The sequence below is a fragment of the Protopterus annectens genome, chromosome 13.part0, assembly GCF_019279795.1.
Source record: "Protopterus annectens isolate FY-2018-M chromosome 13.part0, PAN1.0, whole genome shotgun sequence".
Lineage (NCBI taxonomy): Eukaryota > Metazoa > Chordata > Ceratodontiformes > Protopteridae > Protopterus > Protopterus annectens.
In genome coordinates this window covers 581,979,153-581,995,164 of record NC_056747.1, presented here as the reverse complement: position 1 = coordinate 581,995,164, position 16,012 = coordinate 581,979,153, and the positions used below count along the sequence as shown (strand labels likewise).

The 16,012-nt window shown below is 38.3% G+C and overlaps 1 protein-coding gene across 2 annotated transcripts in view; it reads right to left on the bottom strand.

Annotated features, from left to right (window-relative positions):
- The window catches only part of LOC122787495 (smoothelin-like protein 2), a 391,980-nt gene extending 377,219 nt beyond the window's left edge, over window positions 1-14,761 (bottom strand). Inside the window, exon 1 of one of the 2 annotated variants that reach the window (XM_044054241.1) lies at window positions 13,886-14,761. In XM_044054241.1, the coding sequence (XP_043910176.1) occupies window positions 13,886-14,290 (405 nt within the window). In that variant the 5' untranslated portion in view covers window positions 14,291-14,761. Of the gene's footprint in view, window positions 1-10,564; window positions 10,736-13,885 lie in introns of those variants that run through there. The other variant, XM_044054242.1, reaches the window with a different exon arrangement.
- Between the last annotated feature and the right edge of the window lie 1,251 nt (window positions 14,762-16,012).

The following is a 16,012-nucleotide window of genomic DNA, read 5'->3' as shown; positions in this document are numbered from 1 at the left end:
TGACAGGCAAATGACTGTAACCCTCTCTTTATCCAACCTGGTGAGGGGGGTGTTCATGTGTTTTATGATGGAGTCTCCTATGACCAAGATGTTTGAATATGTGGTGTTTCGCCTTCAGGGCTTGCTCGTGGAGACACTGTGATGTGTATTTTTATGTGTAGCGTTTGGGGTTGACTTGGGTTTATTTGCATGTGGGTTCTGATAGCAGTGCACAGAAGGCCCTTGAGGTTTTGGTAGGTTACTTGTGGAGTACCTCTGCATATGCGGGTTTATGTGCCAAGACCTTATTTAGTGAGGGAAATAACGTGTGTGTGTGCTAACAACCTGTTTCTCATTTAATTTGTCAGTATGTGAGAGTTGTGTCTCAATTTTCATAATTTAACTTCATCTTTCACATACTATGCTTGTTTGTTTCAGGATTAAGTGGTACACATGAGACAATTGCTACATTGACTCAGGATGCCCATGACCACCAGGCTGACCATAGGGAGAGCAGGAAAGTGCTTATCCATGGTTTCAGGGTTTTTACTATGGGTTTAGCCATGGGGAAGAGGGGGGGAGATTTAACTGGACTGGGATGATACCACAAGGTTGAAGAATGGGTGCTATACTCAGTGTGAACTACAGCTATCCAACAAGGTGATGCTGCTCTGTGTGCAACTCAGATGCTCCTAGAGCAGCAGGAGGAGTGGAGAAGGTTGCAGAGATAGTTATTCTAAGGGAAATTTCAACTTGAAAGAGCTTGCATCTGTACAGAGCACTACTAACCACTGCTGCATGGACAGCAGCCTAGTGCAAACACTGTGCTTGTAAGCTGTACAAATGTCATATCGAAACCTTATGAGGAGGCACTGCTATCCACGGAATTTAAAAGGTGGGGGAAGTCAAAGTAGGCTGCCATCTCATAAACATGCATACACCCTACAACAACTCAGAAATCACCAGCATACTTACCAAGTATCTTTGGAATGTGGCAGGAAACCAGAACATCTAGGTAGAACTTACATGAAGATAGAGAGGACATGCAAATTCTCTGCAAGAATGCACCCCCAGCTGAGAACCGAACCAGAGAACTTCTATCCACTGCACCAGTGTTCCACCCACGGTTATGTTACAGCACATAAAATGCACTTGGATGGTTAGCAAGACTGCTTACGTGTAATATGAAGTACAGCACTGAGTATTGCTTTTAATCAAGTCAGTTACTCAGCCAAAGACAACTATCAGATTGCCCCTGCCTAGTTAATTTGCCCAGTTTAAAAAACGAAGAAGAAATAAAAACAGATTGCAGCAGCTAAATCCTGTAAAAGTACTATGACTGCATAATATTAGAGAAAAATAAATTGTCACCTGCTGTTCAATATCGCCACATATCACCAATGTATCGCCAATGTGATGACATCTATAATCAGTTAGGATTTCAATAATATAAAATGCAAAGTTTGGGAGGAAAAGTCTCACGTACAGTTACAAGCGTTTGAAGAGCAACATGCACCAAGTGCTCATGGGGGTCCAAAATGGATATGACAATACTGTGCGACAAAGAGGGAGGCATATGCAATAGAACTGATCACCTCGTAGACAGTTCTCTGGAGTGTGTATGTAATCTAAAACTTGGACATGAAGAGAATCCAAGTGATTTCACAACGGCATATGCAAATGAATTCCAGACTGTCTACAAAGATTCTTAAAAAGACCAGAAGTTGTACCCCTTTAATGAAGCATGGAAAAATAGGTCTAAATGCAAGTACAGTGATTAAAAGTAGTATATTGAATGCTTAGTGTAGGTGCTAGAGACTTTATAGGTTCATAGGTTAATACTAGGCTAACTGCCCTTACGAGTCATTTTAAGCCTAGCCAATTATCCCTTGTGAGACTCAAACCCTGCACCTTGTGTTTGTAAGGCAAACACCTTAACCATTATACCATTTAGGTTAAATACTAAGACAGACATTATATACGGGATGTATATGTAAAGTTACATTTTTTTTATAAAACAACACAGCGTCAAGCAGCATAGTTCTGAATACACCTTTTTCTACAGCTCTCTAACTTACCCATTTTTTAAGATAATACAGTGATATGCACTGTAAGGAATAAGCACAGCAAACTGAGAAGGTTTGTTACTGGATAGCCTGTATTACACCCAATCTGAGACTCTGGAATAGATTGCCCATACATGTCAAGCAGAGTGCCTCTTTGATCCTCTTCAAAAGGAACCTTGGCGATTGGATGGGAGGAAGGAAATTCACCCCGGGGATCACACCAGTCGCCCTGCTAGACAGGGGTCCAGGGAAGTAAATAGCGTGGGAAGAAATAGCCAGGGAATTGTTATGGCTAGGCTTGTATAGGCCCTAGGGCTGATAGCCTAGTACCAACCTATGAAAAAATGAGAGAAAACAGCAGCTTATCAGGAAGAATTGTTTATCTAATTTCAGTTACAATCCTACTTTCTTAGCACAGAATGTGCTGATCCTGAAAAGACACTTCAGTTGCTGATGTGACATGGCAGTGTCCTGGTGTGTGTTAAGCTTAAAATGCAGATACTGAAACAGAATTTTTCTAAGTTAGCTGATACCTGGGACAATATCAACAGAAGTGTTCTCCACTTTGACACTGAGGAGTATACATCTATTCAAAGGCTAAGATGTGTTCACATATATTATCTCAGTCTTGGTATGGTTACTTGTCAGATCAAAAGCTTTTTAGCCATCTATATTAAAAGGAGCCTCTTCTGAAGTTCAAAGTCATTATTTGTGAATGATGCACCAGAAATGAGTATATAAGATACAAACACATCACTGCTTTGATGAAACTGGTTCTTGCTGCAGTACTGAATATAACCTTCATACAGGGGACATAATAATGGCCAATGGATAGATGGATAATTCCACACCATTGGCCTTCATTCTGCTTCACGTCCAAAGATGCTACAGAATCTGTCTACTGTGGAGCAGAGGAAGGGATGGAGATGGGGGAAGTAATGATTATAACAAGAAAATAGCACAACCACAGCAGCGACAAATATTAGAATGTTTCTAACACAGTCCATAACTTAAGTGCTGCGTCAGTCTTGCACTCTGGTGGTGAAAGCTAAGGTGTATGTCACACAGCAACAAAAGAGTCTGTTGACCATCCATCATGTTACCTTAGCCAGAGGGTATAGTAGTTCAGTCAGCCTGACATTATACTGTTACCTGACACAACCCTGCATACATAACACACAATATCTGCTGTGTCAGCCTCACACGATGGTGCAGGAAGCTAGTCTGCATCTCACACAGCAGCAAAAACATCTATGGGCTACCTGTTCCGCTACTGTATCCCCAGGGCACAGCAGAGTAGTCAGCCTGAAGTGTCACCTAACGTAGTGCTGTCTGCTAGACAGCTGATGCTCATTTTGGTGTAAGAGACCGGTGCATTCCCCAATGACAGGTTAATTAACATTTTCATAGATATGGTTATTAACTCAGCTGCAAGGCTGAGGACCTGCTGCTGAGCATGTGATCCTTAGTCACTGGTGATATTTTATCATTAGCTAATATACTTCAAAAATACGTTAGCCAAGAAGGGCAAAGTAACCAGAATGGCTTGAAACATCAGCTACAATAACTTTAGTTACTGATATACGTGCATCTAAGTGACAACTGACATGTTCAGGTTAGACACAAAAGTCATAAGTCAAGAGACTGCAGTTATTTTGTATTAACAGCTTAATCCCATTCCAAAATTCCATACATTTTTGTTTTCTTCAAATGAATGAAGAAGACATGATCTCCTTCCTTAGTGATGGAGATCTGTTCACCCCTTACAGTATGGCAAATTGTAATGTCCAAACTGTTTGGTTGTAAGAAACCCTCCCTCAGCCCGCACCATGTTGGTTAAAGCAGCTTTAGTACTGAGAACCATTCATGGCTGTGAGCCCTCCTGTAAGGCTGGATTTGTTTGTGTAGTGTTAAGATACTGAGTACAATTAAGAACTGTTCATCATCCTCCTCCTCAAGAGATGGCCAGTTAGCCTTCATCAACCACTGTTCCAAAGTGATAAATCTTGAAGATTTTTGTTTTCTTACCCCAGTACATCCCGATATCAGCTGAATACTTCTCTATTGCAAAGACTGGAGAATATCACTAAGAGATTTTGGCATGCCTGTCTGCTTCTTGGATAATGTTCAGTCAGTATAGATCCAGTCATGCATGTAGGATGGCATCATTCCTGCCAGTTCTGTATCACGCAGTAATCTGATGCAAGTCAAAAAGGATCATACTGACTTGTCCATTTATTTAGCGTTTCAGTCCAAGGCATGTTTAAGCATGCCATGCCCTCACTTTAAATGTCATTAGCATTCACTCTACTATGCCCATGCCCAAGGTGAAGCTAATTCAGGTTGGAGGTAAACACAATAAATTTTCACTTATTTTGCACCACCTCTCGACAATCACTACCAGCACCTGCACAGAAGGTAACTGTTGCAAACCTGCAAATAAATAGCTGAAGAAACTGCAGCCCCTATTCTTGTGTGTGTGTGTAATCCTTCTGATTTTCCAAGTAACCAGGGATGTTCAACTTTAGACTTAAGAATGCTTTTAACTGCATCTTGACTACAAATGGCTTACAATAGTCATTCCATGCCTGAAATTAGGCAGCATCATATATCAGACACCTAGTTATTTTATGTAACTTCTATGCTTTTGATTACTCATTAGACTTGTGGTGCAAGCAATACATAAAACGGTATTGCTATGTAGTTGGAGAATACCTCTAGGTTGGCAAAGGTTTTCATATAGTTTTATTATATATGCATATTAATGGTTCTTAGTAGTAATAAAAATTAATTCAATAAATGTGAATGGTCTTAATACCAGTTAGAGGGGCAGATTTGTAAAATGTTTGTTATATTAAAGCAGATGTATCCTGCCCACAGAAAGTCCATTTGTCTTCATATTTTTATGCCTTTAGCAGTACTGAGGGAGCTGTAAATGTATTGTTTAATTCTGCCAATAATAAATCCAGAGTAACAAATTTTGTGACATTCAGATCAATTTGAAATTGTCAGAATGTTTCAAGAAGTTAATGCAATGATTTTATTACTGAATATTCAAGACAATCCTTTTCACATAACTGTTGATTCAATATATGCCCCCTTTTTCTAGCTAAGTAAGTCATTTTCCTAATGAATATTGCAGCTGGTTCAGCCTATTTAGAAGCTAAGGAAATTATTTCAACTGGTGACATGGCAAGATCATCTTTTTTTTTTGGGGGGGGGGGGTTCATGTCACGAAGCCAAAGGAATTTCTTTCTTATTATTCATTAATAGATTTTTAGAACTATAAAACTTAGTAGGATAAAATTTCACAAGGAGTAATCCATGGAAAAGTGTTTTTTTTTATTTATTTTGCAAAGTGATTTACTTACATTTTGACAACTGTATATTTTCTATGAGCAATTGCTTGCCACTTTCAGGGGATTTTCTGAAACCCCAACAGATAGAGGCCAGCATACAATTAAGTTAGTAAGTGAGACAAGCAAGTGCCCGTAGTCAGCAGGCATACAGTTTGATTCTTTTTTTTCCTCAAAAATTTTTTTTATTTTCAATTAAAATAACATTTACATAGTATTTTTAAATATCATTTTAAACAACTATATACAATATTTACAATAGCCTGACTTTATGTACACTGTATATTATTAAATATAGAATTAACAGATCAGTTATCAGAGATACAATAATGATTATTGCAGTGTGTCCAACAAAGATATAACTTTCTTCCAAGGATTATTTATCAATGGCCTGGGATAGATTTGTAGTTCTTTGATTTTTATTTGCATCAACGCAGCTGTCTTCAGTAAAGTGTAGAATTCTTCCAAGGTCAGGGGTGTATTTGGATTCCACCTTCTGGTTACGCATTTGCTAGATATAGCAAGTATTGTCCATAACAAATACATATTTGTCTTATTCGGGTAGGGACCTTCATTTACATTTAGCATAATCAATGCTTTAGTTAAGGTAAAGGATTCATTAAATAAAGCTTGTAAAAAATGATTGATTCCATTCCAATATGATTTAATTTTATTACATTCATAAAAAATATGAATCCAGTCTGCTTTATTTGACTTTTCACACCTCCAGCAAAAACCACCCCTACAGTTTGATTCTTGAAATGTTAAGTACACAATTTCATCGATGTTCGTTATGGAGATTATTGCTACAGAAATTCAAACTATAAACTGGATAAAGCTAGAGACGGGCATTTTCCCTCTGGTAGACATTTTGGCAGTTTGAAATTCCAAGGGATGTGCAGCCAAAACCATATGCCACAGCAGAAATTTCATCTACAAAAAGGCAAAATGCCCACTGACATCTTTCTTGACACTTAAGTACATAGTCAGTCCACTAGCTTCAAATCAGACTAGTGGTTGCATCATTGAGCCAAGATCTCAAAGCATTTTGACAACGGTGTCTATTTTCCATAATTTATACTCTGGCATCTGAGCATGTACTATGGGGTGGTAGAGAATAACAGCTGAACCACCTCAGATGGCCATCTAAATGATGGCCTTTCCTGGATAACACTTGTCCCAGTGATGCTAAAGATGAGAAGACAGCCTGGGGAAAAAAATGGAATATGTGTACTTCTGACCATAACCCTGGCTCCACTGTATTATTCTTTTTTTTTTACAACCAGCTTTTTCTCGATTCCCTCAGAAGTACTCTTTCAGGTACCACACAGGGGTACAATGCTGACAGCAAGACACTCATGATTGACAAGTCAAATCAAGCAGCCAGTCAGAAGCTGGTGTGATGTCTAGTTTCCTCTCTATACAGCAGGATAACAACTTGATGTCTCCTGGTATCCCTTCAGCCCATTGCTTGCACAGGGACGTCTAAATCTACAAGCACCAGTTGAATAGTCCACTCTGACAATGAAAACGGTCATCATAACACTATATTAAAGGGTCAAGGATTTAGGACTATAAAAAGTCTCCTCTCAGATCAGTCAAGGGCAGGTCAGACGTCCAGGCATCTTCTCCCAGTTAGTCTGCTCCAATGACATCATTTCATACTTCTGAAGTATAAATCTCCACGAAAAAGATGCTGGGAGGTATTAAGTAAACAGAGAAATCCTCCTTCATTCTTGTAGAAAGTGAATGTCTGATGCATGGATGATGGTGATCCAAGCAAGATGTCAGGTTTTTGGACTTCAGTGAAACCTTCTGTATTTGATCACAGCAGGTCTATGCATGATAATTTTAAGCTGGTGCAGCAGATTTCAGTGTCGTCTGCAAACACAAAAACCCTGCCCTTGGGTGCTAAAAATAACAGTAAAAGATATCCTTCTGCTCATCAATATCCCTTAATCTCATCTGCACAGGGATGATGAAGCCGGAGCTGGAATTTTTATGCAAATTTGTGGAAATGAGTACCCACCATCACCACCCAGAGAACCTTCTTTCTGTGAGACCTTAAAAATTATGAAAGAACATTTTAAGAGATCTATAATACTCTTACATTCCATATTAACTAATGGAAGCCCTCAGACATCAAAAACTAGTGATCTCTTTTATGCTATTTTCACAGAGCTTTCTTTGTAATCTGATTATCAGCCACTTGATCCCAAAACAGATTTTAGGAATGGGCCTAAGAGAGACCATTTTCAGTGGAGGCCCGGGGAGAAAAGCTCCGACAAGGACATAGATGAAGAAAAAAAATTAAACATTAATTGGTACAGAAGTAGAAAGTGTTACCCATAGTGATTACAGTGATATATACATAAAAGTAGGAATCTAGTTGGTTTGATTACAGTAATATATATAGAATATATACATAAAAGCAGGAATTTAGTTGGTTGCCAGATAAATTCAATCAGAGAGGTATAAACAAAGATATATTAATCAGCATTACTGTACCAGTATCAACAAGTGATAAAAAATAATAAATATGAAGAAAGTATCATCAGTCAGTAGCAACAAAAAGCATAGGAGTTTAGTTATCATATAAGGAGAAGGAAGAGGTGAGGTTATAGAGCAGGTACATACCCAAGAAGAGTCGAGATGATTTTTCAGTATTTTCTGGAGGTGGTGGTGCTGCCTGTGTTTCTTATAGAAGGTAGAAGTGAGTTTCATAGTTTGGCGATGGTGAAGGAGTAGAGGAGTTGATCAGCAGCTAAGGTGGGCTTTTATACTTTTAGAAAAGTAAAAAAGTGTCCATACAAATTGCATTTACCCCTGTCCTTATTGTCAGGTCATATGTAAATGTTCCATCATGACTAGTGTATTCATCTAGTTAACATATTAAACTAAAGTAATTAAATTGGCCTGGTACAGCTTTTTCTACCACTCCTGAAGGAAGCAAAGAATATATGATAGTGACGCAGGTGGGAGAAGGAGATTTTTCTAGTTCACACTAACTACTAAAGGGACACACTGGTTAATAAGGGCCGTGAAGCTAAAGGGCTTTTCACTTATGATCTGCAGTGAACTTTGTGAACTTCCAGCATCATCCTAGAAAAACCTCAGAGATTGTTACTGGCAACAGCATTTATAATCTAAGGATGATTTTTCAGCAGGCAAAAACTAGTGGTGGTTGCACTAGAGTAATAAAGGAAAAGCGTCTTGTTAGCGATGCAGCGATTCAAGGCACTACAACGGATCATGGAACTCTGCAGCAAAGTTGGCAATGCAAGGACAAGCCAGCAGTCTCAAGAAAACAGCACCCTTCTGCAGGCAGGAAATTACTACTGTCACTCCATACAGCAGTATTAAAATTCATAATGCTTTTCTAAGAACACTCATTGAGTTTCATAAAATTCAAAAACTAGATTCTGTGTTATAAAAACAAAGCAAAAACTTCTACAGTGGTTATAGAAAAACAAAAATGGCTATACAACAAACCATATATAAAACTATTAATGAACATATTTTATGTTAAAAACAGTTTATCTTCAACATCCTTTTACATATAGATTTTGCTATATGAAAAAAGAGTACTGTACTATGTTCAGTTAATAACACTAATGCATGCATAATTCATAAATAATGCACACACACATACTACAAAGAGCTATACCACAACATTTGCCATAAACAGACAAACAATACCTTTAAACTGTTATCCATGCATTTTAAACGTAGGTGGAATTTAACTGTGTAACATAAGGCAAACAGCTAAAATGTTTTAAAAAGGCACAAACTCATTTTACCCTCACACAGTTTTACAATCCCAACCATTTTATTCAGGCCACAGCACAACAATAACTTAATGAACATTATCCATCCTTGCCCTCCAAGAGATTTTGCATATTCCTGAAAAACAAAATTAACTGTGATGACTGCAGAGTATGGTAATCCTTTCAGCAATGCATTTATCCCCTGCCCAGACTTCATTTTCAAGCTTTCCTTGCCATTAGTGCAACTGTATTCATTTCCTGGTAGCACTGGATAAAGCAGTTAAAAAACAACAAGTGTTTCTTCCTTATTTAAAGACCAAAGTGTTTCTTTTCAGCCAAGTACAGCCACAGAATGTTGAGATAATGTGGCTAAAGCACAATCCATTTTTACAATTCATACTTTCTTGCATTTTAGAAGTACAATTCAAGAAGGTCTGAATGAAAAGAAAAAGGCGATATACTCAAAAGGATGGCTGCTGTTCAGCAGTTTAACAGGTTTCCCCTGCATCTGTTAACATTATATGTGCAGCTTTTGTTAGGGTCAGGATGCTGCAAATGTTAGATGGCAAAAGGAAACTACATATTACCTCAAGAATTCAAACACACTAATAATAATAAGAAAAACAATGCCATCAGAAGAGCACTGCTATTATCACATTTACTGCAAAACAAGACGGCATGCCTGATGTCAGCAGTATTCACAAAGGTTAGTACTCTGCATCACAAGTGATAATGTTAACTGCATATATAGTTCCTCAGTTTAGTGCCAGTTGTGACAGGTGTACTCTCAATGTGTGCAATAAGGATACTGCAGTTCAAACAGGCCGAGTGTATCACTTTAATACCACTAAGATTAGAAGTGCATAGCTTATTTAATTAGACCACATTAGTGGACCTCCCACCAAACAAAATATGCCTTCATTGTGGACAAGGTCACTCTGAGCTTGCTGCTACCAAATCACTCAATCTAAATCCCGATAATTTCATAGAGATTTAAAAAAGTTATTTGCTAACAATAAATTGTGAACAAGAGAAGTGAGATCATTCCTGCTCTCTGCAATTATTATGGTTGTTTAGTAGAGAAAGCAAAAATGATAATTGCCGCATATTTACCATGTCTGATAATCTAAATCAAAATCAAGTAAGTGATGGTGAGTAACACTGTACGGGCATGCTAACATGATACAAAAAAGGTGAATTAGTGTTTTTCATATACTGGATTATCTCAGTTAGTTGTTTGTCAAGGAATAGGAGATTCTTGTATATTACTGAGAATCCAAGAAGGCTGAACCAATGGAAATATAAACCAATGAAGTCTTCAAAACAGCCATTTCCCTTGAGAAACTCAGGCTGGGATTCATAGTCTCCTTACATGCTATGCAAAACTGCTACTCACCCTCTCTATGATTAGACTGCTGTTCCAGGTGTGTACTCCTGTGCAATCTGACAGTGTATGAGTTGGTATGCAACTGTATATGGCAGTGTGTGTATGAGACAGAGTGAGAGAGAATGAATGTGTGTGTCTGGAGAGGTTTACACACAAATCTACCATCAGCAATATATTAAAAAATGTTCCCACATACTTTCCTGTAAAGTGGTTTTAGCTTTTATAGAAATGCTGAAAAATACTCTCTCGTGTTATATAGCAGTACTGGTTTGAAGCACAAGCTTATTATACAAAGTGCTTTAGGAATTAATCTAAATTCATTTCTGGCTCAGTCAGCAGACAAGACATGCAGAAGTGCACAACTAGCATGCCTGAAATGGAGATTGTATTTCTTAACTCGAGACGTGACTGTTTATGAATAAACAGTAAGTTCTCTACTTCTACAGAAGATTAATTAAGGAGGACTGAGTAAATTAACTCTGAATACATACAAGGCAAAGGTGTCGCATGATTCTGGAATGTGTTGCAAGTTCCACTGAGTTAACATGAGAGAGTCTGTGGGTCTGCAAAGTAACATATCAGCTATGTGTGGGGCAGGGAAAGAGGAAACATAGTGTTGGTGAATTACTGACTAGCATTCTCAGTACAAGAAAGATCCCTAGCTTCTGAAGGTAGCAGTGTTGCTACTATACACAGAGCTGTGTGGTACAGTTTCTCTATAACTTCCACATTTTACTTTATACACTTAACATCAATGTGCATAAAACTGTAAAGCACAACTATGAATAACTATCATTCATTTCTCAACAAAATGTCCCACCTGCTGCACTGAACCATTTGCTTCAGTTAAACCAGAGCAGTTTTATGCATTTTTAGTACTGATTAAGACACTGGGAGAACCGAGTGTGTGAGAAGTATAATCTACATGCAAATACTTGGACAAACACAGATTCATCTTTTTTTTTTTTTTTTTTTTTTTACTTGCAAGCTTTACTGTCTTGTGAGAGACACAAAAAAGAAAAGAATGCATTGGCATTCTTCTGTCCAATGTAAACTAATTTTTATTTAGTATTTTAAAATGTGTATTCAGACTGTTGTCTTACCCAGAGGGCATTCCAAATTAGGTGACAGTTACACCAAGGCTGCAGACAACAAATCAAAGCAGCATATTTTAGTCTTTATCCTGTCACTAGTACTGTTGTATGTTATGCAACTACAGCGACTCATTATGATGTCTCATAGATCAGAAACAAACACAACAGAAGTATAACTACTCCACTGCTGAAGAAGTAACTCTTTAAACACACAACTCAGTACTGCAATCCAAACTCTAAATTAGCCCCAGTATTTTTAATGACTGTAAATATTTAATTACAAGATAACTTATTTAATGAAAAGCAAGGGAATATAAATCAGTATATATAAATCCTCATCCAGGAAAAAAATATTTTCTCAACAGAAGCAAAGCATTAGGGACAACCTGCTATTAAGCTTCTTCGTGTAGCCCTGGATTTGTTTTTCTCAACCATCACACACACATACCTATTAACGAATGAATTCAAAAATAAAAAACATAAGTGAAAAGTAATATTAAAAATGGCAAATTAACCATGCGGCCAAGTGTCGGCAAAGAATGCATTCAGACTGCAGAGATATCTGTGGTGCTGAAGACCAGTCAAGTAAATAATACTTTCAGTCTAGTAGCAATTGTAACCTACACTTGTTAGGAAGCAAAACTACCCATCCATTTGCTTCCAGTATAACATGCCACAAGTGGACTGCTATGATTCAGGGAAAAAGACAAGAAAGGAAGTGTGTGCATCTGTGTTTCATACAACAAAGGGAGGTAACAAAATAGTGTGTCACAAAACACTGCAGTCGTTCAGCTGCTATACAAAATACAACCCTACATTACACCTACCTTACTCTCAAAAAACTAAGAACCTGTGATTTGCTACAACCATCTCTTACTATTTTTATATCTAAATATACTGAGTAGAAGTAATGGTGATAGTTTACAGAACCAGCGATGGTCTGAGCTAATTATCTCTACTTCTTGATGAAGTTATATCTTCAACATCAATTTATCTAGAATAAAGACCAGAAATTAGTTGGGGAGAAAAATTAAGGAAACCAGCTCCACCTCTTTTTAACATTGTTCCATTGCTGAATGTTGGTGAACAGTTTCACCCTACCAGTTAGGCAGACAGCAGAGATTCACCTCTTAAATATTTCCAGTTATGCTCCCTGGTAACTAATACCTGTAATATCAAAAGAAGTTTGTAGACTGAAAGCACAGCTCGCAACCAATCAGGAACAAATTTCAACAGAAGCCGGGTCAAATACAGGGAAAAAATCAGTGGCATTTTTAAAATATTAATGCTATTAACTTGAAACATGACAGAATAAAATAATGTTAATTAATATACATTTTGTGACGTAAATGAAATCTATAACTCTTTTAATTATTGTCATTAGCGAGTGTAATTCACCACCTTTCCTCCAAAAGTTAACAGTTTTAGGGGAGATTAAGAGGTAAAATTTGAGTAAAAAATCAGGGACAGATGAGAGTCTCTCATTGAGAGGTATGACTGAAAGTATCTTAAACTGTCTAGTGCTAATTACATCACACAGAACTTTGAACTTTAAATTCCGTGCAGTTTCCATGCAATGGTTGCGATCCAGTGGTTAGTTACCTGTCCTACTGGGAAAGTGAAGGATGCAAGGCTAGGGAAGTGTTACAGGAGTTTACCAGGGTGCTTATCTTCACAATCCATACGGAGTGCTTGATGAACAATTTGCACCTGGCCTCATCGTTTTGCTATCATGTATACATCTCTTGATCAGCCGTGAAGCCCACCTGCATGTAAAGACAGTCACTTAGATCAGTGAAAGTCGTAGCCATGACAACAGCAAATACTGTTCAAGATGAGTAGGGAATCCAAGACTTAGAAACTCCTTACTGTCTAAAACACTGCAATCGTTTTCTGTTATATCCAATGAATCAAATGAAGTTCACCTGTTGGGATCGATTTAATCTAAAAGCATAGTAAGCCATTGCAATGTATGCAATAGTTTACATCAATCTAAACATCTGTTTTAGACCACGGAAGAGTATTTTTGTTGGCTTTATAAAATGCAAATTCCCTACCATTTACAAATCCTCTCAGAACTACTCAAAGTGGTTAGAGAAACGACGGAAGTACAAGTTTCAGCCTTTCATATTAAGTTACAGTAATGATCAAGATGCACAACCCCACCATAAAACAGCAGCATTGCTAAAATACAGTCTTGTTGCAATCTGTATTCGTCAGATTGATCACTACTTACACTGCCTTTCCCGGGTACCGATACCGCTGCAAAGGTAGAGAAACGTGACCCGGACGTGTGGTTTGAGACAGAGGACTGCGAGGTCTGCTCCATGCCGTTCTTCTGCAGACTCCATCCCTCCGAAAGCCCGGCCGATTTACTTAGTAATTCCACCTGCCGGGTAAGCCGCTCCAGCTGCATCCTTAGCTGCTGGTTTTCCTGCTGTAAGTCCGTCACTGTCCGGGAAAGGGGACTTACGAGCTTCAGCATGTCCTCCACCTGCCGATCCACGCCGCGCTTGAACACCTGAATGTCTACGTGAATTTCGCGGACAGCATTGTGAAGGGTGTCTTCGTAACGCCCGAGGGCCTCGCATACAGCCTGGGCGTCCTGGTCATTGAGTTCGGCCAGCTCTGAACGGTCCATTGCGATTCTGTCAAACAGCTACGGCTATTTTGTTTACAGCCCAGACACTACTTCCTCCAGTTCAAGTTAAGTAAGTGAGACAAACTGGGAAACTGCACAAGTGTTGTTTGAGGTCGTCGCCTTCTCAACTTCTGGCTCGCGGATTCTCACCCGTCCGCACCAAACCAGCTTTCTCTCAAATTATGTCGAATTTTCTGGGTTGACTCATGTCTTTCTAGTGAATTATAAATTCACTGCCAGTTAGTTTATTTTTAAAAAGCCTCGGGGTTTCTGTTACACGGCTAACTTCTTAATTTACAGGGTGAAGTAGTTTACATATGCACACCCCTTTCACTGCTCGTGCCAAACTGCAAGGATTTCTGCTTCAGCCAAAACTCAAAATACCTCAGACATCAAATGCTGCTTATGGTATCCTGCCTGCTAGGACAAAAAGATATGTACATGTGGCCTGTGTGGGGATAAAGCATAATTAGTGCAAGTCGGGCGTTCTCGGCGGGTCAGGGTGTCGTGAAACTGTCAGGTTGTCTGGACGTGTAAATATTGTCGTTGGTTACCAGAGGAGTGACTGAGACATTGAACAGCTGTGAGGGATGGATGGGTATTGAAGGGGGGTCAAAGTAGGTTGTTGTCATCTGTGGTCTTGACTTATGAAAACCAATACATATAGATAGGTAAAAAGAGAAAATAAAAATGAAATGTGTATCACCGAAGTGACCTGAGAGCGTAGTCTAAAACGTAGTGAACGCGTTTGCTGTTCTATTTCTGTTTAAAACTTTATTCAAAAGCAAAGATAGATGAAAATCCATAGGTAGCCGCTTACTTATGTGAGCACTGACTGGACATTTGTTATAGCTGACTGTGTCGCTGCATTTTTAGTGGGTCTTAACCGTTGTCAACGCTCCAAAAAGAAGTGATTTATTAGTATTTTAGTCCCACTTGATGGTTTGTTGTGGGATTAAATATCTATATACAAATTTGTGGTACGTTTCCTAAAACCTGACACAGACGTATAAAGGGAGTCTAATTTTTAACTAAACTACAGGATTGTTCCCTTTCAAGGAAAAGAGAGTACTGTTTTCAAGATTGATTTTTTATGTGGTGTTCTGCTACCGGAAACACGACTTCATTCACAATTAAATTATGCTATTTTACACAAATATTCAGAAAGCCGATGCAGCTTTCCTTCTGATATGCTAGTGCAGAGATAGATCAAAATATAAGAAGTTAAAATGCTCTTAAGACATAAATAGGAATGAGGAAATAGGGCACAGAGTCTGGAATGAGGATATCCACATTGTGCGGATAAATTGTAAACCCAGTCCTTGTACTTCATTCATTGTAGGAGCAGAATTATGGGTGAACTGGAACCATCTGTATTTGTCCATCATGGTCTTTGTTTTAATGTTACATATCTAGAAAATAAATAATGTATTACCTGCCTTCCTCACTGTTACTGTACTTTTTCGCTTCCATTAATACACATGGATTCAGTATCTACTGGTTTGGTTTCCATTTGCCAGAAAAGTACCAGTGTCCAACTGTATCCATGTGTATTACCTGCATTTCTCACAATTGTTGTACTTTTTTCGATTCCACTAACACATGGATTCAGTATCTACTGGTGGGGCAGTGATATATCCAAACAGAGCTAATGTCCTGACTAGCATGAAGAAGAAAGGAGTATTTATAAAGTTAGCAATGGTTTGGTTTCCATTTGCCAGA